Source organism: Rhinolophus ferrumequinum, chromosome 17, assembly GCF_004115265.2.
Source record: "Rhinolophus ferrumequinum isolate MPI-CBG mRhiFer1 chromosome 17, mRhiFer1_v1.p, whole genome shotgun sequence".
Lineage (NCBI taxonomy): Eukaryota > Metazoa > Chordata > Mammalia > Chiroptera > Rhinolophidae > Rhinolophus > Rhinolophus ferrumequinum.
This window is the reverse complement of record NC_046300.1, coordinates 11,850,736-11,874,832: the sequence shown is the minus strand read 5'-3', so window position 1 is coordinate 11,874,832 and position 24,097 is coordinate 11,850,736. Positions and strand designations below refer to the sequence as shown.

The following is a 24,097-nucleotide window of genomic DNA, read 5'->3' as shown; positions in this document are numbered from 1 at the left end:
AGGTGAAAAAATATGGGAGAAAAACATGCGCATGAATATAACTTCACGTGTAATTACATTTTTTAATGTTCCTAATTTGAAGGTTCCGTTTTATGTGAGAATATAGACAGACATTGAAAACCCACCTGAGTTAGATTTCAGTACATTCTTTTCCAAATTAACAATTTAAATAGTCCAAAGAAAAGAATTTTTGCCTATACTATATACTACTATCTTGAACAGGATGTGTTAAGTCATGCAGCAGGAACAACCCTATATTCCCACTGGCTTAACAAAGGTTTATTTGTTACTCAAACTAAATGTCCACCACAGGTAGAGGGCTCTGATCCTCAGTCACTGAAAGCCCCCGGCTGAGAATGGGCTCCTTCTCAACACGTGCATCCTGTCACCAAGGCAGAGGGAACGCATGCAGCAAACTGCGCACTGGTTCTTCAAGTCCCCACTTCAAAGTGATTCACACCCCTTCCGCTCACACTTGGGTGGCCATGGGGACACACAATCCTACCAGGGGTGCAGAAGGACAGCAGGAAATATTTAGTGAACATGTGTATAATGTGTACCACATGTACTTTAGACACAGTTTAGGATTGCATAGAAATACCAAATTCTAGAGCTAGAAAGTCCCCTATTTACTGATGAGAGAAACTGTAGCTTAGGGAGGTACCCTAACGTCCCTGAAGTCACACAGCTGGGCAGGGACAGAGCACCCGCCAAAACCCAGGGTTCTCATCTCTCCCTGGGGCATAATCTTTCCGCTCCACCTAAAAGCCTCTCATTTCCCAATGAGAATGTTCTTTCCATGAAGTAATAACCAATCACTTGGAAAATAAAACCCCACTGAGGTAAACCTTCCAGCAAACGGTCTCACGGGGCCCATTACACCCAGATCAGCAGCCTCGTGTGTTGTAACCCTGATGCAGGGTTGTAACGTCTTCTATGTGACATTTTTGCTATGCTATCACATTTCATACCCACACTCACTCATTCAACACTGTGGAGGGCCTATTTGTCTACACATGGCTAGATGCTGAGGAAACAAAGACCCCCCAAGACGCCCAGGGACCCTGCCCAACAATTAACCGGTGCTTCCTTGATATTTATTGAATGTGAATTTCATGTCTGTCTGTCTTCCCTGACTAGAAATGTAAGTTCGGTGAGGTCAGGGATTTTTGTCTGTTTGTTCACATCCATATTCCCAGTACTTACCGTGTTTCCCCAAAAATAAGACATAGCGGGACAATCAGCTCTAATGCATCTTTTGTAGCAAAAATTAATATAAGACCCAGTATTATATTACATTATATTATATTATACCTGGTCTTATATAAGAACCAGTCTTCTATTATAGTAAAATAAGACCAGGTCTTATATTAATTTTTGCTCCAAAAGACGCATTAGAGTTGATTGTTTGGCTAGGTCTTATTTTCAGCAAAACACAGTAGAACATGCCAAAATTTCTGTTGAATAAATAAATGTTAAATTAATATTATACATTCAGTAATGAACAAATGACTATAAAGTCCCTACCTTCACAAGCCAATGGGAAGACAATCACAGAAAAGTAATTATTGCATGGCAAATTCAATGACAGAGTTATGCACAGAATACTGTAACAGTAATAGAAGAACCAACACTTAAGTATTCAGTCCAATAAAAGCCTGCCAACCAGAGGGACAAAGATAATTCCCTCCAGACAGCTAATCCCGGGAAACAAGAGAAGGGGAAGCACACTCCAAGAAAAGAGAACAGAAAGAACGCGGGCGAGCTGGACACGCTCAGGAAACTGCAAACGTGGCTGCTAGAGCATCACACAGGAGGTGGGGATGGTGGGCGAACCATGTTAGTCTGGATCCTCTGAAAAGCAGACACCAAGACAGGCTTAACCATGCAAGGATTTTATGACAGGAAACATCTGTGAGAAAAGGAGGTGAGCTAGTCAAACACAATGCACACTGGCCCCTGAGGGAAGAGAGAGGGAAGGAAGATGGAGTGGCAATATCCTAGATTTCTATGCACTATAAGAAAGGGCTCTCGACTTTTTCTGTCTGACTTATTTCACTTAGCATAATCTCAAGATGCACCCATGTTGTCGCAAATGGCACTATTTCATCTTTTCTTATGGCAGAAGAGTATTCCATTGTGTATATATACCACAACTTCTTTATCCAGTCATCTATCAAAGGACACACACACACAAAAAAAAAAAAAAAAAAGAAAAGAAAAGAAAAAAGAAAAAGAAAAAAAGAAAGGGCCAGGAAGGTCATTGAGAATTCCCAAACCAAAGTCGTCCATCAGCGTCTCCCAGGAATGGGCCTTTTAGTATTCGTGCCATGCTCGGTTGTCAGCTGGGTGCAGCCCGTGGGACATACTCATATGTCCTCAGAGCAAAAGTAGCAATTTTCTCAAGTAGCTGCAGTCCTTGATTAATTATGTTCCATGTAGTTGAAGAACAGCGAGGTACCTTCTCATGGCCACTACTAGACCAGAGAGGCAATCGGGGACCAGATCTGGAAACTTGAACTCTAATCTGCAAGCCAGGGGATTCTAAACTTGAAACTCATTTCATAAATCAGCCCAGATGTCCAGCTTCTCTCAGTCAATGAACAAGACTGAACTGAGGGTCAGAACTGAGCCCAGTTTCACATAACCCCCACCACTCCCCCAGGCACTTCATTTGTTTACATAACTTTCCTGTCCCTGGAGGTTGGGATGCATGATCCAGTCCAAGTCCCTAACTTTACCCAAAAGGAAATTAAGACCTCTAGAGCTACGTGACATTACTCTCGAGGTTACACATAAGCAAAGGCAGGACCAGAACTCAGGTGTCCTTAGGAGAAACTCTGCAATACTACCTTTATTCAGCCGAGCCAGTTTTTTTCTCTCTTTTTGGTTCATCAATATCTCAGGCTGACACCAATGTTAACAGATCCTTTATGGCTATAAAGGATCTCCTAGATACCAGTCATCAATCCTACCACAACACCCAGCCACTGGCAGATGTCAAAAGGCAAGACATTTATTTCAAGCACCTGTTCATCACCGCACTTAGACTGTAAGTTCTCAAAGGCGCCAGACACACAGGAGTGGTTTTAATTTTTACTTTTATCTTATGGCACAGGGATGTGAAAGTGAGTGGCCTATGACATGGGTGGTTCCCCGATGGTCAGAGCTGAGGGTTATAATATGAGGTCCTCCATCCTTGGTCAAAGAGGCTAACCTGCCCCATCATGGGGACTATTCTTAGATTAAGCTCAGAAGTACTGAACGGTACTGCTAGAAAGTCTGGCCTATTCCTCCATAACACGGCCCTCTTCCCCTTACTAAAGGGGAATACTTCAAAGATGCATTCCTGAAACACATCACCTTCCTGGTTTTCTAAAACCATAAATGATAATTCAGAACTTAATATTCTACTAACACAGCTCACGATATTCATTTTCACAGAATGTCAGTCATCCTATGAAATGATATTTGGGGACATCAAAAGCCTTCATCTTGGGCATGAAGCTTTATCGCATGCAAGACTGGCCCTGACAGTGACATTTCCTTCGGTCATACTTATGGGGCCTGTGGTTAACTGTTGCTCCCCACCCCTGTCCTTCATACCGCTCGTCCTAGGCCACATGACGACCGAGCCTCAGGATGCCACCCTGTCTCACAGCACCCTTCCCTGCACGGTGAGTAGAAGAGAGCTTTGGTCTAGTCTCAAGTACCTACACAGGGAACTTGAGGACAAAAGATCTTTCCCACTCCTCTCAAAAATTCTGGGATCAGAAATAGCACTTCACCATCTCCCCTCAAGCACAGCAATTCTAACACCCCGGCCCTCTCACACTGTCAAACCAACCTCCCAAGAATGCACTCCTAAATTCTTCCTTAATCGAAGAATATCAAATACTCAACAATGCTGAACAGTACCTAGTAAGTCACTGGTGTGTGCCAGGCACTGTTCTAAGTGCTGACAGTACAGCAGGAAGCAAGACAAACCCCACTCCTTATGTTCTAATGGGTGGTCAGGGACATATAAAGCTAAGGGTAAGATATTTCTTTGTTAGAGGTTCCCCATGCCTTACACAGTATCGGACCCACACGGAAATCTTTAGGCCATGGACAAAGCCATCTCTATAGCCAGACTTCTCCATTATTATTTTCAACACATTATTTGAAAGGCAAAATGAAAAGTTGGTATTATTCCCTAAACACGTGACTTGGGTGTCCCACGTCTCCGATTACGATCGTTAAGCTTTCCACGTACCTTTGACTCTACTTTTCATGTTTTTCTTCAGTACATTTTCCCCACTATCACCTCCTCCTTCTTCTGCTACCACCAAAGCAAAGAACTCTTCCAAATTTTCACCTTCCACTTTTGCCAGGCAAAAATTATTAAACTTCAATGTGCCAGGCCCTTCCAAGAGTATCTATAAAGATTTAAAAATAAACGTGTTCAGAAACCACTTCAATTTGCTCCTCCATCAATACGTCTTATAACCTCACTAAAGAACTCTGACCACTGGCTTTCTTGCTTCATCACAATTCAGAAAATTAAATGCTTACTACTTTTTTCAAAAGTTAAAGAAAAATAAATCTAACATTTTAATAACAATAATAGAGTCAAATATCAAATTTTCCAGTCTCGGACATGCAGAATGAACACATCATATAACCACAGAGGGAAACCCCAGGCTTTGGAGAAAGAACAATATATATGGAACAATCTATACTCTCCAATCCTCAGTGACAGCTGAAGAAGGATTTGAAAACCCACCTGCCAAAGGTGTTGTTTATATAATATATAGTTAAAAGTAGGGTTTTGAAGTTAAAGATCTGAATTTGAGCCCTAGGTCCACCACTTACAGGCAGCCTGACCTGGAGAATTCACCTAACCTTTCTAAATCTGTCACTTCACCTATAAAATGGGGGAAATTATACTTAATTCTTCATATTGTTGTGAAGCTTAATTGAGGTTATACATGCACAGGGATTTTAATAGTGACTGACTTGTGATAAGTGCTCAAGTCTGCTAATATAATCTGTGATCAGAAGTTATCTGTTGATTGTTGAAACCATGCCAGGAATCAGTGTTCTATTTTATTTTTTCCTCCAGAGTCATTAAAAATACTGCTGGGAAGTTGCGATGAGTCAGGTAGCTTTTGTTTTTAAAAGCAATTCAAAGTTTGCCTTTACTGTCTAGTTGCAAATACTAAGGATGTCCTTTACAAGACTACAGTGTCTTTTCAACATTTGTGAGCACCAGAATCCCCTGGAAGACTTAAGAAAAACTACAAGTTCCTACCCCCAGAGCTTCTGATTCAACAGGTCTGGGGTGGGTCCAAGAACTGCCTTTCCAATGCTACTGGTCCAGGGAGCACACTTTGAGAACCAGTGGGAAGGGTCAATTCTTTTTTTATAAGCAATTCTTTTTTTATAAGTAAATCTTTTAGACTTTGGAAGCCATAAGGTCTTTGTCCCAAGTGCTCAAATCGGCTGCCACCAACAATATATAAACAAAAGGATGTGGTTATGTTCCAGTAAAACTTCATTTCCAGAAATGGGCATCTTGCCCAAATTCTGCCAACCCCAGCTCTAGAATAAAGGTTACATTGCAAATCAGCCTTAGTTTCCTAGATTATGAACAGCTGATACTGGACCTCATTAAATAACTCCCACACAGAGGTTGGCACGCTGGGCCTCTGGGCCAAATCCCAGACATTACCTATTTTCGTATAGGCATAAGCTAACAGTGGTTTTCACATTTCTAAATGTTTGGGGGGAAAAAAATATATGGTAATATTTATTGACATGTGAAAATTATATGAAATTCAAATTTGTGTCCATAAAGGTTTACTGAAACAAAGCCATGCCCATGTATTTACATATTGTCTATAGCTGTTTTCAGGCCTGTTAACCACAGTTAATGGGTTGTAGACTGGAGGCAAGTTTATGACTATCACAAATAAGAACTTCTATTCATTACACAGAGTTTTTATGGAGTTTTTTTTTAGGTTTAATTATGTTCTCATACAGATGGGCTACAATAAAGTTTAACAAGGAAATATCCAACAAAGAAAAAGTAGCAACTCAGACCAGTAACATGGACAATCCCTGAGACTGTATACTTATAAAGATAACAACAGATGTCACTGAGGACAGCACACTATGTACCAGAAAGTGTCCCAGAAATTTCACCTAAATATAATATGGAAGGCTTACAATCACCCCAAAATATCTATCTCCATATCAGAGATGAGAAAACTAAGGCACAGAGAGAAAGGGTGACTTGTCCAGGGCACACGGCTTCTAAATGTCAGCACCAACTGTGACTCAGAAACTAAGCAGGTTCCATGACGCTACACAAGAAGCACATTTAGTCATGGATAATTCGTTTTATCCAAAAAAAAAAGAAATAATATCAGGAATTCCATAATATCAGGAATCATACATACATAGCCAAGAATGCCACTATCAAACTAAAATAATGGCTTGGAATTACGTACCCTAAGAGCCAAGAGTCTTATTTTATAGATGTATTGACCTCATCATGACCTCGGCAGAAATAATAAATACTCAGAACTCTAAAAAGAGGGAAGACTTTGTATCCTGTACATACTTCAATAAGTAGCTATTTAGGTACCTAAAATATAGTATTATATGGTTCCTACAATTTAAAAAAATGTTAACTTAAAATTTCAATATGTTTTATATCTAAAATATATATATATAAATAAAAAGACCTTGGAGAAAGCACTATAAATTAAGACACAAGGGGTTAGGAAATCAAAACTTCATGAATTACCTTCCCAGGAGAAATGTCACAAAAGAGAATGCCAAGCTGATGAAGGTGATGTAATCCAGAAATCAGGTCAATTCCAAATTCTCTCACAACATCTTCTGGGAGGTTTTTATCTTGGGCTATAACCGTTTCTAAGGAACCACCTGCAAGTGGATTAAAATTTGAACCCAGCAACATTACATAGTGCCTCTGGGAGGTTCCGACTGGCAGATACTGAGCATTAAAAAATGATCAAATCAGTACACCTGGACAGCCTAACAGAGGAAACACATGCGAATAAACACAGTGGACAGGCACCCTGCAGGAAATCTGTGTCCATGCCCCAGGGCCAGCTCAGGGAGCACAGGCAGCTAGGTCTGGAAGACCCATCAATAAGCCAGCAGGTGGGATGAGGGGAGAATGACACCATGCTGTGATTTCTCACTCCAGATCCCTCGGGGAAATGAACAGTTGCAAAAATTTTTGGCAAACACAAACCAAAACAGTACACTTAAATCACATTATGCAAAGTATAATCACATTTATTCCTGTGCAAAGTTCAGTCACATTCTGCAAAGTGTTGATTGGCAAAAAAAGATGGTTCCTTTCCTTAAGTTAGGACATCACAACCCCTACTGAAATAATGGGCCACGGCAGACACACCGAGAAATTCTATTTCTATACCTTTCCAAGGTCCCAGTCACGTGTCTACCATCTAAGTACCAGAAACAAATTTTTTTAAAAGGGTCAAGATTACAACAGGATCCAAGTTCAGAAAACGTGAAGTCTTAGCTGGCATCTGAAAGTTCATTCAGGATTACTGTGATAAAGGTAGGAGATATTTGGGGGTTTGTTTTGGTGGGTGAAGAACCACCAGACATGGGCATAAAATTATGCTGTTACACTGGTCAGGGGTCAAAAACAACACCTGAGGCAAAAAGTAATACTGAGAAAGTCCCCTGATCACCTCAAAAGTCTGTACAGCTATGGACGTACATAATTAAAGCACAGCACCCTCCTCCTGATTCAGAAAAATGAAATGAAAAAGTATTATTCCAAATAACCTTCTATGATTCAACTGTATAAATGATTATCCCAAGTAACCTCTTTTATAATTCAGTTGTATAAATTCTAAGTGCCAATATAATAGGTAAGACTCATAAAGCTAGAAATAATTACAACATACCTTTAAATTTATTTTTCAACTATAGTTGACATTCAATATTACTTTCAGGTGTACAGCATAGTGGTAAGACATTTACATAACTTACAAAGTGATCCCCCCATAAATCTAGTACCAACCAGGCACTATACACAGTTACTATATTATTATTGACTGTATTCCCTATGCTGTACTTTACATCCCCATGACTATTTTGTAACTGCCACTTTGCAATTATATATCTTAATATTTCATGATCCTTTATGTACTCAAAGTACAAACAGAAGTACATTCACTGTGGTACTTGTTACATTTTTTCCCTGAAGACATTGAAACAAAAGCCCAGATAATATCTGTTTTTAGTCACCTCTCTCACTGTATATAGTCCTAGAAAGCTGTACCAAGCAAGAGCTATAACATGTTATCTCTAATTGTTCCAAGGTGGTGGTATTTGTTGGTTCATCCTTATACTTTTCCATATTGCTTAAGTTTTTATAAAGAGTAAGTATCGTGCTCATAAAAATAAAAAGACAATCATTTTATAAACTAATAATCTAATTAATAACTGGGTGGCCCAAAATACTTTGCTTTTATTGAATGGAAAAACTTTTTTGATAAATTACCGCTAAGAAATATTTCTAAATTTTGATGTGGGTGGTTTAGTAATATTTTATACCAAAGTAAAGTTAACCCCAAATTGAATTTTACGTAAGTCTTCCTCCTCTTACAAAACATCTTTTCTCTTTACCCTTCCCTAATAGCCATCAAGCAGATTTTCAAGTTAACAGAGTCACCAATATCAACAGTATTTATATTTTCAAGAGAAGAAAGGAAAATAAAAAAACCTACATCCTATGTTTTATCAAAACCACATAGGTTGCTTACCTGTGCACAGTTCCACTACTAGCCAGAGATGATTGCTGGTTTCATACCATTCATGAAAAGTTACAATATTCTTGTGTTTAATTTCATGGGTGAGACGGACCTATGAAAACACACAGCATTCACACTGAAAAAAAACAAGTCCTTAAAATCCTCACATCTATTAAAAAAAAAAAATCTAAATACTCAATGAAATGGGTAAGAAAACAGTGGAATTCATTTGGTGGAAATCTACATGCACATCAAAATGATGGTTATGAAGGCTGGTCACATGGAAAAATGCTAATTTAGCATACAATCTTGAAAATGATTTAAAAAAAAAACTGTGCTACACAGTTTTGTGCATTTGTGTAATTATAACATTGCAAAAGAAATATTCATAGGAAAATGGCCAGAAGGTATACATCAAAATAGCTGTTGTTATGAGCAGAATTACTGGTGTTAATTGTAATTCTTTCTATTTCTTTGTTTCTATTTTCTATATTAAGTTCACACTACTTTTAAAATCAGGATAAAAGAAATACTTATAAAGGAAAAAAACCTTTACTAAGTAAAACAACTTAAATGCTCAATAATAATTAAATATGTTGTATATCAACTTACAAAACATTAAGCCAACATTAAAATGTTTATTTTACAGCAATATGGAAAAATGAGTGTTATAATGTTAAGTGAAAAAGGCAAGAAACAACATTTTATATCATAATTAGCAAATTATTTTTCTTAATTCACAGGAAAAAAAAGACCTCAAGAAATAAACCAAAACAGAACAGTGATTGTCTTGAGGTAATAGAAAAATGTTGTTTTTCTTCTACCCATTTTTCTATATTGTCCAAATTTTCAATAATGATGACATAGTACTTTTAAAATTCTTAAAAGAACTCTCAAAGGATTCTACAATGTTCTTCTTAAAAACACTCTTAGTGAATCCTATTACCAATGCACCCAGATTATTAAAAGAGGAATGATTACAACGAATACATTGATCTTAAAAAGTACATTTCCATTAGATCATAAGATTACTAATGCACCAAAAGCAAGAGTGAATTCAAAACTCAATAATCAAGATGCAAAAGCCTGTCCATTAAAAAACAGTAAGTTGTAAAGAGCCAGTGAGCAAACTGGCTTGCAGAACGCGCCACGTGATGGTCTGCTAGTCTGATGAATGATTAAACTGCTGATTGAAAAAAAAAAACACACACTATGTTACTTCAGGGATTTTTGCTTCATCCCTTCAAAATCCCATTCAATATGGGAACTAAAACCACAAAACGTGTGCATTATTAGCAAACTATCAAAACCAAGAATTGCTGACAACTACCAAAGCACTCCGGAGCACTTGTTTTCTGATTATCTTATAAAAAAAAAAAAAAAAAAAGAAAGAAAGAAAGAAAGAAAGAAAAGAAAACAAACAGATACAAATTTTACTGTCACTCAACACCAACTAATGGACCCTAACTTGCAGAAATACAGAACTAGTTTTAAAATGGAATAGGGTTCACTCAGGGAACTAATGGGCTCATCATATCTGTAACACAAAATAAAGGTCAATGAATCCACATAACTTAGAACACAGAAGAGGAGAAAACCAAAAATCTGAGTGATCAAGAGAGAATCTGAGGAGCACCTTTATTTCCCCAATAATATTTCCCCAATAATAATGCCATTAGAGGGCGGGGAGGACATTTGGTGAGCATGTTTAAACAGATACCACTGCTTCAGGCAGGGGAAGGGATGCAAAAATCAAGGAGGCATGGAAATTCCAACAGAAGTCAGGCACAGCACACGGTCCCAACACTCCCCATCACTCACCTAAGCCAGGTACCTACTCCTCCGACGCTGAGTGACCTCAGCAACCTCAATCTTGCCCCGACCCCACCTCAACCACCCATCTGGGGCCTGCGTTATCAGATACAGGAGCCGCTAACCACAAAGGGCTACAGTGCACTTGAGAAGTGGCTAGTCTGAACCGAGACGGGCTCTAAGTGTAAAATGCACACCGGATGCTGAACACTTCATGTTAAAAAAAGAATGAGAAATATCTCAATAATTTTTATATTGACTGCATGCTGAAATAACACTATATATATATATATATATATATATGTTGGATTAAATAAAATACATTAACAAAAGGAATTTCACCCAGTTATTTTTTTAATGTAGCTGCTGTAAACTTTAAAATTAGATTTGTAGCCCTAATTATATTTCCATTGGACAACATTGCTAGATTTTTACTAATAACTATTATCTCCAAAATCGCTTTCACACATCCCAGTCTGGGACCCCCACACACTCCCTTTCCAGCTCGCTCACTCTAGCGCTCCAGTTCTGGTTCAATCCAACCCCCCACCCATTGCACATACCCAGGCAGCGGAAGCAGAACAAACCACGCTGACCGATCCTCCTGCAACGTATGATCCCTGATCTCAAATGGCCCCAGTGACTGACTACTCCCATTTCTTTCCTAGAACACTGCCTCCCCTTCCCCAACCTCCTAATTGATGACTTACCTTCTCATTTCAGAGAAAACCTAATCCAGAGAGACATTCCTCGTGCTCCCAGCATCAAATCAACCAACTCATTTGCATCCCATATACCTGTCTTCCCTCAACTATCCACACTCCCTTCAAAAGCCAACGTCTCCTCTCTCCTTCTAGAATGGCTATTTTCAAGAAAACAAAAATGGAAAATAACAAGTGTTGGTGAGTATGTGGAGAAATGGGATCCCTATTCACTGTTGGTGGAAATGTAAAATGACACAGCCTCTGTGGAAAACAGTATGCTGGTTCCTCAAAAAATTAAACTGAATTACCACAGGATCCAGCAACTCCATTTCTGGGTATATAGCGAAAGGATTGAAAGCAGAGTCTCAAAGAAATATGTGCACGCTCATGTTCATAGCAGCATTATTCACAATAGATAGAATGTGGCGGCAACTCACGTGCACACAGACAGGTGAATGGCTAAGCAAATTGTGTTATAATGGAATATTATTCAGTCTTAAAAAGAAATTCTGACACATGCTGCAATATGGATGAGCCTTGAGGACATTATGTTAAGTGAAATAATTCAGTCACAAAAAGACAAATCCTGTATGATTCTATTTATATGATGTACCTTTCAGAGACAGAAAGTAGAATGGTGGTTGCCAGGAGCTGAGGGAAGATGAAATGGGGAATTATTGTTTAATGTGTATAGTGAGTGTTTCAGTTTTGCAAGATGAAAGGAGTTCTGGCTGATTCAGCAGTCAGATTATAAATTTCAGTATTTACCAATGTGGTTGAAAACTTATATCCACACAACCTGCACATAGATGTTTGTAACAGCTTTATCCAAAACTGAAAACAATCGAGATGCCCTTCAATAGGTGAACAAATAAGCTAAGGAATATTCAGTGATAAAAAGAAATGAGCTACAAACCAGAAAGAGACACGGAGGCAATAAATGCATATTGCTAAGGGAAAGAGGCCCGTCTGAAAATGCTGCATTCTGTAAGATTCCAACTATATGACATTCTGGAAAAGGCAACACTATGGAGACAGTGAAAAGATCAGTGGGTGCCAGATGTTGGCAGAACAGGAAAGAGTGACTAGGTAGAGCACAGCAGATTTGTAGGCCAGTGAAACTCTTCTGTATGATCCAACAATGGGTACATGTCATTATACATTTGTCCAAACCCACAGAATGGACAACAAGAGTGAACCCTCATGTAAACTGTGGGCTTTGGGGGATAATGACTTGTCAATGTGGGTTCATCCATCGTAACAAATGCACCACTATTGTAGGGATACTGAGAATGGGGAGGCTCAGGCTGTGTGGGAGCAAGGGGTCTATGGGAAAACTCGACACCTTCCTCTTAATTTTACCATGAATCTGAAACTTCTCTAAAAAAATTAACTCTTTAAAAACAGATTTCTGGAGATGGTGATAGTTGCACAGCAATGTATTTAATATCACCGACCTGTATACTCTACAATGGTTAAGATGGTACATTTTGTGTTATGTGTATTTTACAATAATTTCTTTAAAAAGTTGAGGTGAGGGGAATGTTGGGTTTGGTCCAAGGAGCCTGAGCTGACAGCTATTTCAAATCCAAGTCACTCTCACCAAAAGTTCTTCCTTTTGAAAGCTTCATAGTCATATACTAAATTCAAAAGTAAGTGATCTAACATAGACTATATCTCCCCTGACGATTACCAAAAAAACAAAACCCTACATTGTCAATGACTTGGGCAGGTTCACTAGTCTTTCTTCAGGACTGGTGTCACTAACCAGACAGAAGGTCGCTCATTCCAGACTGACGGTGTGAGTTCACTGGCTTCTGTTTACAAGCAACTTATTCAACCTGATCATAACTCTGTCTTTTGCTGAAGGAGGGAAACACACTTGACTTACCCAGTTGGTTATTTCAGGCCTTTTACACTTATCAGTGCACAGAATAGCTACAAAATTGATTGTTCCTTTCCGTCTCCCTTTATAGACAACGGTCTTGCTTCCTCTGCCAATCTCCTCATACAGAATGAAGTTTTCCATCTCCAGGCTAATTTCTCACACTGGATAAAGTGACAGCCTAACAGCATCTCCAGTTCCTAAAATGTAAACAAAAAGGACACACATAAACGCAGTATTTAATATTTAATCTAATAATTCTATAAATTCAGAAAATTCACCAAGTATTGGATACTAGAGTCTTTCTTTTTACAGGATTAAAAAAACTAAGGGAAAAATAAATAAAAGAAACAATTTACAAACCAATATTCAACTTCCTATCAAGAAGATCATAACAAAAATAATGAAAATGACAGCTGTTTCCAACAAATGTAACAAAATCAGGAAATGAATGCAATTTCAGCCAGTGTATCTTGATACCTTTCTCTTACAATAGAAAGCACATTGTGTCAACATCTGTATAATGAGTGGGGCAATATATGCCCCACTAAACTTCAAATTATGAGAAGCAAATAAGACAATGGATGTGACAATACTTTATAAACAAATATTGAATGACAGTATTTCCATCTAATCCACAAAGATTGTACAAGTCACAATTATTCAAAGTCAGAGATCAGCAAACTACACGGTTCTAGGCCAAATTCAACCTGTTGTCTGTTTTTGTAAATAAAACTTAATTGGAATACAGCCACATTGAATTCATTTATATATTGTTTAAGGCTGCTTTCAGGCTACAATGGCAGAGTTGAATAGTTGTGATCAGCAACCCTACGGCCTGCTCACACACTATAAAATATTTACTATCTGGCCCTTTACAGGAAAAGTTTGCTAATTCCTATTTTAAATTAAGATTTTTTTTTAACCAACCACTTCATCATCTATGATATAAGCCATTAAAAGAGTTCATTTTCTTGGCCAACAAAAGCCTCTAATTTTCATAAGTGAATAAGGATTTGATGTACTCTTTTATCAGACTAGATTTTTTTAGAATTGAAGTGAAATAGTAAATTCAGTATCTTAACATATTCACAACAATATAATCAAAGTATTTATTCAACTAAAAATATCTTTTAAATTGGCATCTCTTTGGCAGGACTATACATGATAGACTATAGAAAATGTCCCAGAAATTATCCAGGCAGTAAGGTAATCCTCCTTCAAAACAGCCTATGTTTAAGACAGAGCCCATAACGAAATCCCTTAGAAACAGAGAATGTAAAAGAGCAATAAGTTAGTGGGCATGGGATTTGTTTGGGGGCAGAAGAAATTGGACTGGAATTAAATAATGCTGACGGTTGTACAACTTTGTGAATACACTAAAAATCACTCAATTGTACATTTTAAAAGGGTCAATTTTACAGTACGTGACTTTTATCTCAATGTTTTATTGAGATGTAATTGACATGTAACATGGTGTATGTTCAAGGTGTCTATTTGATACATTTATATATTGTAATATGATTACTACCATAGCATTAGTTAATATTACTCTCACATCACATAATTATCATTCCTTTTTTATGGTGAGAACATTTAAGATCTAGTTTCGTAGTGACTTTGAGTATATAATACATTCTTGTTGACTCTAATCATTATGATGTACATTAGATTTTATTCCTCTTCAGTTGTATGCCGTACAAAAACAGGCAGAGAGCCAGATCTGGCCAGTAGGCAGTGGTTTACTGACTCATCGCATTATAGGGAATCAGTAATCTAAGAATCTAGAAATAATGAATTCTATGATTCCATCTTCCAATAAAATTAAAACTTACTGTAAAACGGGGGGAAATTCTACTATAAAAACATACAAGCTAGTAATTACATTTAGTTGTGTTATAAAGTAATTACATTTAGTTATTTGGATTATAATCCCGGTATGTATCAAGATCAAATTTGAAGAAATTGGACTACTGACAGTGAAATTTTTTTAAATTCTAATTAGAAAAGATATAGGAGAATACTGAATTTAAACCAATGGAAACCAAAAAAGGACACAGTATCTATTTCTTTTAATGAACAGTTTTAACTAAGTTCGTTTTACATTTCTCTGTTCCCTAAAACCTATTCATTAAAAAGAAATCAATTCTGACTCCTCCTGACCCACCAAAATACAGCCTAAACAGGAATAATTATGTGGCAAGCGGTCAACAATACACAATATGTAATATAACCAAAATAAGATTAAATCAATAATGTTAAAATAGAGAAGCTATTAAACCAGAAAAAAAAGACTGTCAAGCAGGATCTCAGCTCCCGCTGCCCGCATAAGAACTCAGGATATGGTGAGGCCAAAAAGGAACACCCACGGAGCCATGGAAAGGGGGTTCATACCACTATAGTCTCGCTGGCCGCTGGGTTGGAGATACCAGCAGGCTCCATATGATGCGCAACCTGCGGTCCACTTCACTCTGCCAACCAACCTCACTTGCTAGCCGCAATCTGCACTTCTCTGCCAACCAACCAACCAACCCCCTCACATAGCCACGGCAGTTATATCAGCGGCTAATGGCTAACCGGTAACAGCTGATGGCCAACTAGCCAGCACCTTTCCACGTGAGGTCGAGATCCTGGGAACTGCTCTCTGGGACTCTGTCCCCACAGAGACCTTAATTAAATGTTCACGTATTGACTACACAAGGATACATCAGGATAAGATGCTGAAATTAAGTTTTTATGTAAAATGAATAATTATTCACCTAGAAAACAAGGTGATCTTCTAAGTTATCTTTCAAATTTGAAATTCTATGACTTTAAGATTCTTTCTGACTCAACCCACAGACATTCCTCACCTTAAACTTCCCTATATGAATTTTTAAAACGTTGTAAAATAAAATTGTAAATTGTAAAATAAAATACAAATACAGAACACCCCACAAAAATCAATGTATAGTTTAATGAATTATCATCAGAGGGACACATTGTAATCACCACCCAGGTCAGGAATAGCGCTTTGCCAGCCACCCCAGAAACCCGTCCATGAGCCTGTCGCAACCACAACTCCTCCTACTCCCTGAAAGTAATCACTTTTCTGACTTTCATAGTTATTGCTTCCTTGCGTTTCGTCATAGTTTTCTCACCCAAGTGTGTGTATCCCCAGACACAGTTCAGTCTTCTACATTTTCTAAAAGCGTGGTGCGTCTTTCAAATCTCTCAATCTACGAGTTCACCTGTGTGTATCATCTGGGACGCCAAAATCAGAGCAAATCGCACATACTCGCACCAGCAAATGAGGCAGTTAAGATTCAGGGGGCAGGTGCTAACATTCAACAAGCTCTGAAACAGACCCGTGGATGGGGGCACGCAAGTAAAAGCAGGAACTTTCCCCCTCAATCCTCCCCACTTTCCTATCATTCAGTCCTTCGCGAGCAGTATCAGCAACACCTGGGAATTGGATACAACTGCAAATTCTCAGCCCCCAGCCCAAACCTAAGGAATCAGACAGTCTGTGTTAACTCGCCCCCAGGATGCACGCTCCACTTTGCGCACCGCAGGCCAAGTCACCCTTTCACGAAGACAGACAAGGAGCCAAGGCACTACGCTGAACACTCAGCAGGTGCTCCTCCTGGCAGCACTTCACAAACCGAATTAACAGCAGGCTTTGAGTGTGGTCTGACCTCGACAGTGCAGTCTGAGTCCCTACGTAACCCCCACCCCCCGCCAAGCAGCTCCTGGACAGCGAACGGCCCGCTTTCACCTCCTCCCTACGTCCAGCGACATCAGTCAGCGAAGCCAGCTGTAGAACCCGAGAAGCGCCGCCGAGGTTGTAGGAGGTACAGCTCCGATCTTGGGCATCCATAAAGCGCATCTCCCGAAGCCTGGAGCCCGAGCGCCTCGAATCCCCCCTGCACCCAGGTCCTAGAAGAGGTGTCCCTTGTGCCCTGAACCAAAGCCGCGAGAAAGTTGTGTAGGGTTTTTAGTGTAACGAGACCACAAAGCAGAGCCGTCAGGGAGGCGGAGAGGGGTGCGTGGGGCACAGAATCCACCGACTGAAGGAGGGCAGGAGAGGGGAAAAGAGTGAGTGAGTGGGTGGTCAGCGCCCCTCCGGGCCCGCAGTCTCTATAGCGCCGGCTGACAGAGACGCGAACCCATATTCGTGCCCCCCAAACTGCCTCTGCCACTCACCTGTTGGCTGAGTGGAGAGAAGCAGCGGGTCCACTGGACCGCACCCCCAGGACGGGTCCAGTGGCCAAAGGCCGGGGGCAAAGAAATGAAGCAAGGCCGCGCAGAAGCAGCGTGAGGCCGTTCGGGTCCCGCGCCCCTCGGGGTTTGGATTCGCCCAGCCCGTCTCCAGGGCAGCACGTAGAACGCCGGAAAGAGCGCAGGGCGCTGACTGGCTAGACAGTTTCGGTTCCTATTGGTTGGGGCCTGGAAGTGAGGTTGCTAGGGCACCTCCCACAATTCAAACGGCCTCGCGCCCGACTTAGGACAAGCCCAAGGACCGCAGGCCGGGGCAGGAGGTGCTGCAGGAAGGCAGGACTCAGCGTCAGCGGAGGGCCTTGCGAGTTCAGCACCCCTCGGGGTTTGAATTCGCCCACCCCGTCTCCAGGGCAGCACGCCGAACGCCGGAAGCAGCGCAGGGCGCTGACTGGCTGAGCAGTTTGGGTTCCTATTGGCTGGGGCCCGGAAGTAGGCGGCTGTGATGGACCGTTAGTCCACCTTCGCCGGGCTGGATTGGGGTTTTCAGTGGATAGACGGAACCTACCTGAGCAGTAGTTGCATAGCTGTGGACTCTGGAATCCTGGGTCCTCGTCATTTCATACTACCCTTCGTTTCCTAACATCCGTTTTCTTTCCGATGCCCTCCGGAGCTCAGGTGGCCGTGGCAACATAGTCTGGATAACTAAGGGCTCAGGCCAGATTATCTTCCTCCTTGTACCCGAGAAAACAGACTAGATCCCCGATCTTGATTGATTGCTTATGACTTTCAAAGCTTCAAGCCCTCAAATTCCAACCCAGACACGTTAGCACCACCTCCCATCATCTTCCTTCCATTCAAGTTAGAGCAGTGATTCTCAAATTTCAGCATCAGAATTACCTAGAGTGCTTGTTAAAACGTTGCTGGGCTTTACCTACAGATCTTCTGATTCTGTAGATATGTATGAGGCCCAAATTTTTTCATTTCTCTCATCTGATCTACTAACTGATAAGGATGTTGCTGATCAGGGACCACGCTTGACAAACCTGTATGTGGAACAGCTGTGCCTCTGGTCTCAGGGGAATCACATGCCCTATTCATTGACTTCTAACCCTACCTGGCTTCTCAGGAATCTTACATTCTCTATTGTTGTCAATTTTGTGTACATGCATACCTCGTTGTATTGCGCTTCGCTTTATTCCATTTCACAGGTGCCTTTTTTACAAATTGAAGGCAAGACCCTCCACCAACAAAAAGATTAAGACTCACTTTATTGTGATACTTGCTTTATTGCGGTGGTCTAGAACTCAACCTACAATATATCCGAGGTATGCCTACATTTAACGGCTTCGACATGGAAAAAAGTTTCCTCATAGATCACTCCCTAATTAAGGAAGACATAAAATGAAATAGCTAGTTTATTCCAAGTTTTTATAAATAGCCTAAGCATTAATGTCAGAAACAATTATCAAATGCCAGTGCTTCTGAGCCGAGGTTCCTTGGATGCCTCCGGGCAATACATGAACCTGCTGAGACTATGTGCATGTGCATTTTTCTGGCTAGAGAGTCCATGGGTTTAATCAGGTACCAATGACCCAGAAAAGTTTAAGAACTTCTTCTATAGACAGTTTTAAGACAGCATCACAAAAGACAAATGACCCAGCTCAGTACCCACCATTTGGTCCGTCCAGAGGTTAAACCTGGATATTAGTTCCCCAAAAAAAATAAAGAAGAAAAAAAAAGTCGAAAACCACAGTTGAGTGCTTTTTAGGTTCTTGAGCAGGATGGAGAACTGGAACGTCATGTTTTGAATGCTGCAATTCCTGAGCACTTTTAGAATCACCTTTGCCTTCCCCTCAATTTTAGATTTTCATTCTCTTAATTGATAAGAATGAATCTGACATGAAGAATACCAAATGCTGAGTTACGCCAACAACCTCTTCCTCTCAGAAATGCTTATGCTTCATCTTCCTTATCTCTAGATTATCATAAAGAATCTATTCAGTCCCATAAAAAGTTCCTTCTTTGGGCAAAGCACTGTGTTAGACATTGCGGAGGAGAGGGAAAAAATCATTTATTAGATATTATCTTCAGTCAAAGAAGCATACAAAATTGTAACAATAAAAATGCAGGTAAACTTAGCAAAAACAATTTTTTAGGGAAAGGGAAAACAAATTAAGAAAATTCACTTGGATTTTGGAGAAACGTCAAAACAAAAAAATGCATATTTTGAAGCCTCTGAAGGGCTGACTGCAGGTGCTTTAGGGTGGGCTCTAAAATGCATTTTATGTATTCTGGCTACTTTCAGAAAAAAAAGCGGAACCCTTAAGTCTTCACTGGCTACAAAGTAAAAACAAACCATTTAGTCAGGAAAAGTCTATTCCTGAAGGAAATTCATTCCCTGAGTCTTCAGCATGTGCTGTAAACAGCTGTGTCACTGTAAACACTGAAGAGTTCATAGTGATTCCTGTTCACGTTCCCTCCATATAAGCAGCCAGCATCATGCCATACCTGGTTCAATAACACTGGCTCTGCAAGAATGGCAATGAGTCAGGGTCAGCCCTCCTGGTCTGTTTATAGTCTGGGGAAGCTCTCAGAGTGGAGGATCAGCAGAGAAGTTTCCATAGACCCTGCTACACTTAGGTCAGAGCTTTTAAAGGTAGAAGAGTTATAAGTCCAGGTTTATCCACCCTGATAAAGACTTGCATTGCTCTTCCATACATCCAGTTAAATATGATGCCCCGTGCTGAAGGAGAAATTCACATACTCTTGAGACAACTGGGGAACCTAAGAAAGATGTTCCACTTCCTGAGAAGAGAGTCAAAACAGGACACTGGGGAAAGGCTATAACTGTCCTCATAGAATAATTTGGACTCACGATTCAAAATGAGGAACTGAACACGTGAATTTACCACACAGCCTCCCAAACCCTCACCCAAGTCATTGAATCAAGATTAAAACCATAACAGCACATAAGAACAAGGAAGGGAACCCTCCTGAAATGGAAAGTCTGAGACATTTCTGGAACACAGAAAGCAATTGGCTGCAGATAAGCAGAGGATCCATAGCAGAATTAACCCCCAACTCAGCCACTAATATGTGAGTCCTGGGTCCTTTAATCCTTACCTTGGTAATGGAGGAAAGGAATTCCACCTCCACAACCAACTGACCTCACCACCCTAGGCAGTGGCTCTCTTTCAGTGGCTTGGAAATACTTTCTAAACCACATGAACAAAGGACCTGGAGTAGTGAAGAATAGAAAATGCCTTGTGAACCATCATTCCTGCAAAGAATGATGGCAGCAGCTAATTTAATCATCGGTGAAAAGATTGGAAGGTTCCTTTTCGGGAAAAGAGTCTTGCCCAAGACAAAATACTGACATCTGGCAGGAGGGGTAGATCTCCCAATAAAAGAGCTATCTCACCACAAAATGAAGTTCACTAGTCAGTAAACCCTGAAATGTGCAGTAAACTCTGAATGACGCTTTTAGTACCTTACTCTTGCACAGGAACACATGGCCAGAAATATTAAGATATGTGAGGAAAGACTAATATGAAAGAGGTTAAACTAAGCAAACAAAAAAAAGCAATTCAGAGGAAATAAAACAACACCGAAAACAGACTGAAACTTCCAAATTATAATGAATATCTTTAGAGAGATGAAAAGGTATAGCATTCATAGTTTTGCGTTTTGTTTTTTTATCTAAAATATTCAAGAGTTGGGCTTTTTTTGTTTGTTTGTTTTGTTTTTTAATTAGAAACTGGATAGATTTTCTTTTCGGCCTCTATGTTATTTAATTTTAAGAATTTTTTGAAATTTTCTTTGTGGGCTAATAAATGGTTAATATTTTTAAATGTTCCACAAGAGTTTGGTAAGAAAATATGTTTGTTTGTTTGTTTGTTTGTTTGTTTGTTTGTTTTGGTTGGGTTCAAAATTCATATGCATATTTTCAAGCTTATTAACAGACATATTCAAATCTTCCAAATGCTCTTTCTATGTTGCTTTGTCCTGCTTGCTCTGCCAGTTCCTGAGAAAGATGTTATGAAGTTACTCATTGTGGTTGTGGATTTGTCAATTAGTTGTGGTTGGTTTAGTTCAAGGACTAAGCAATAGAAAAATACTAACAAAATGATTCCAATGGCAGTAGAAGGAAAGCGTTACTAAAGATGAGAACAGAAATGAAATGAAACAGAAGGGGGAAAATTACTAGTCAAGGGTATAAATTCTGAGGGTAGGAGATGGTTCCACGGCGCTCTTCCAGGTTGTAATTTCCCAAGAGAACAAGACACAGAGTCTGGCCGTGGTGTCACAGGGTCTCCAGCTCTCCCTAAGATAAGAGTCTCCACTCTCAGGTTACCAGCTCAGTGAATGGAATCTCCTGGAGACAGACGCCGGAGTCTGGAAGCCTCAGGACTAATGCGTGCCCATCGCTCAGGAGGGCCTGGGAGGGAGCAAGGTCCTTCTTCCAGCACCAGCTGGCTAGTGTGACAACACTGGAAGAGCCAGACGCCACCTCCCTGAGATGGGAGATTTTCAACTTGATATTACTAACTCATATCCCTTAAAATTTCTGGCCTCCTAGGATGTGTTTTTCCTTTACTACCAACATTAATTACTCTAGCATCCATCACAGATACTGTGGTAACTCCAGGATGATTATATTTCCAGGGAAATCACATTTTCGGTCACTTCTTGCAACAAATTTCTTAATGCTTGGTCCATGTTCACCATCTTATCTGCAGAATATGCCACTCGCCTCTGACCCTGCTTCCTCTGATGAACTTGACAGTGCTTTCTTCTTCTTTGTTCTCTGAAGCCCATACTACTATGTGAAACAGGCTTTTACTGAAGTGCTAACGGGGGATTACAGCACAGAATGGAAACAACTAAAAAGTGAGAATCGGATGTGGTGGCAGTGGTAAGGGTGTCAGAAAGCAAGCCCTTTCCCGTTGCTGTTGGGAGAGCAACTTGGCAGTATCTACCAAAATGACAAATGCACGCCTCCATTGACCCAGCAAGTCCACTTGTAAACACTTAGCCAATAGCTATATTCTGAGTCTTGTAAAATGACCTATGCACAATAGCATTCATCGCAGCCTTTTTTGTAATTTTAAAAAATTGGTAACAACTCAAGTGTCCATCAGCAGGAGACTGATTAAAATAGAAATGAATTTTTCTCTTTGTGTATTGATACGAAAATATCTCCAAAACCAATCATCGAGAGGAAAAAGCAAGGTGCATGACACTGAGTATAGTATACTACCATTTTTGGGAAAGGGAAGAAAAGAGGGGCAAGAATATAGCAAGGTATTTGCTTATATGTGCAAAGAATAGCCCCAACATATCTTGAAGGAAGCACAGGAAACTGCGGACTTGATGGAGGGGGTGGTTGGGGGCGTGTAGAACTGGGTATAACATACAGTTTGTACAGTTTGCATTTGGAACCACATAACTGGTACTACCTATTCTACCTGTACATATAATGAATATATATTTAAATTATATAACTATAGATGGATATGTAATATGTACACACATACATATATTTATATAGGTTGTATAAATTATATACCTATAATTTAAATGGACAAAACGAAGTGTGGCATGTCTGTGTTCTGCAAGCCCCTGAGGCATCCTTCCCACAGGTAACCATGCCCAGCCTCCTCCCTGGGACTCTGCCTGTAGCTATATTGTCCCTTCTCACCTCTTCTACCCAGTCCAGAGCACGCCCCACCGACCACTCCTCCCTCCCCATTCCCCCACCCCCGCCTTTCTTCCTTGTCTTCAGGGGAAATTATAAATCCCATCTGTTATCTGATGGAGCACCAAACTCTAAGCATTAATCACCTCCTTCTAGAGAGACCTAATCTAGTCTTCCATCATCAGCAAGATCATTGAGGAATTTTTAAACACACGTCTCTCTCTCCTGAGTCTTACCTTTAGCAATGCAAAGACTCTGCCAATTATTCAAATGTAGAGCTTTCTCTCACAACTCCCAGGCCAAATTATTAGGCCAGCCTCCCTAACCGTCTTAACAGAGGAAGGGAGAGACACGCTCTCCTCTCTCCTCATCTACCCTAAGAGCCAGTTTCCTTTCCTCCTTCCTGATTCGTAGTTAACACTGAAAAAAAAACAAAAAACAAAAGCATTCTTATACAGTACGTCCATCTTGGCACACATCTCTGATTTTCTTGTCTGAAGATAAATCCGTATGGGATAGGGTGGTATCAAAGGTTGAATATTGCCTCTGTGATTTCTTTTAAAAATTATTTTTACGTTTAGAAAGGCCTTTCCCATGTAGAGATGAGATATTCACCCCTTTTCCTACTTTTATTGTTTCAGCTTTTACGCTGGATTGTTTGGTCCATCTGAAATTTATTTTGGTGAACGTTGGGAAATTAGGTTATAACTTTGTTACTCCCCAGAATAATTAACCATTATCCCAGCACTAAAATTCCCCCTTTCCTCAGGAATTGGTGATGCCTTTTCCATTACAGACCAATTCTCTAACCGGCACACTAAATCTGACTCTAGCATATCAATTTTGCTCCATTGAGCTATTTCTTTTTTTAAGGAGGGCGCAGCTGACGGTGGCCCATGCGGGGACCAGCAACCTTGGTGTTATCAGCACCACGCTCTAATCACTGAATTAACCGGCCACCCCACCGTTGAGCTATTTTTGAATGAGTTGTAGA

At 40.1% G+C, this 24,097-nt stretch overlaps 1 protein-coding gene across 1 annotated transcript in view; it reads right to left on the bottom strand.

Moving 5' to 3' along the window:
- The window catches only part of ULK4 (unc-51 like kinase 4), a 406,569-nt gene extending 389,041 nt beyond the window's left edge, over window positions 1-17,528 (bottom strand). The window contains exons 1-5 of the mRNA XM_033131526.1: window positions 17,391-17,528; window positions 13,212-13,405; window positions 8,817-8,916; window positions 6,794-6,933; window positions 4,256-4,418 (exon numbers count right to left, since the gene is read on the bottom strand). Coding sequence (XP_032987417.1) covers window positions 4,256-4,418; window positions 6,794-6,933; window positions 8,817-8,916; window positions 13,212-13,349 — 541 coding nt within the window. The 5' untranslated portion in view covers window positions 13,350-13,405; window positions 17,391-17,528. The remainder of the gene's footprint in view (window positions 1-4,255; window positions 4,419-6,793; window positions 6,934-8,816; window positions 8,917-13,211; window positions 13,406-17,390) is intronic.
- Between the last annotated feature and the right edge of the window lie 6,569 nt (window positions 17,529-24,097).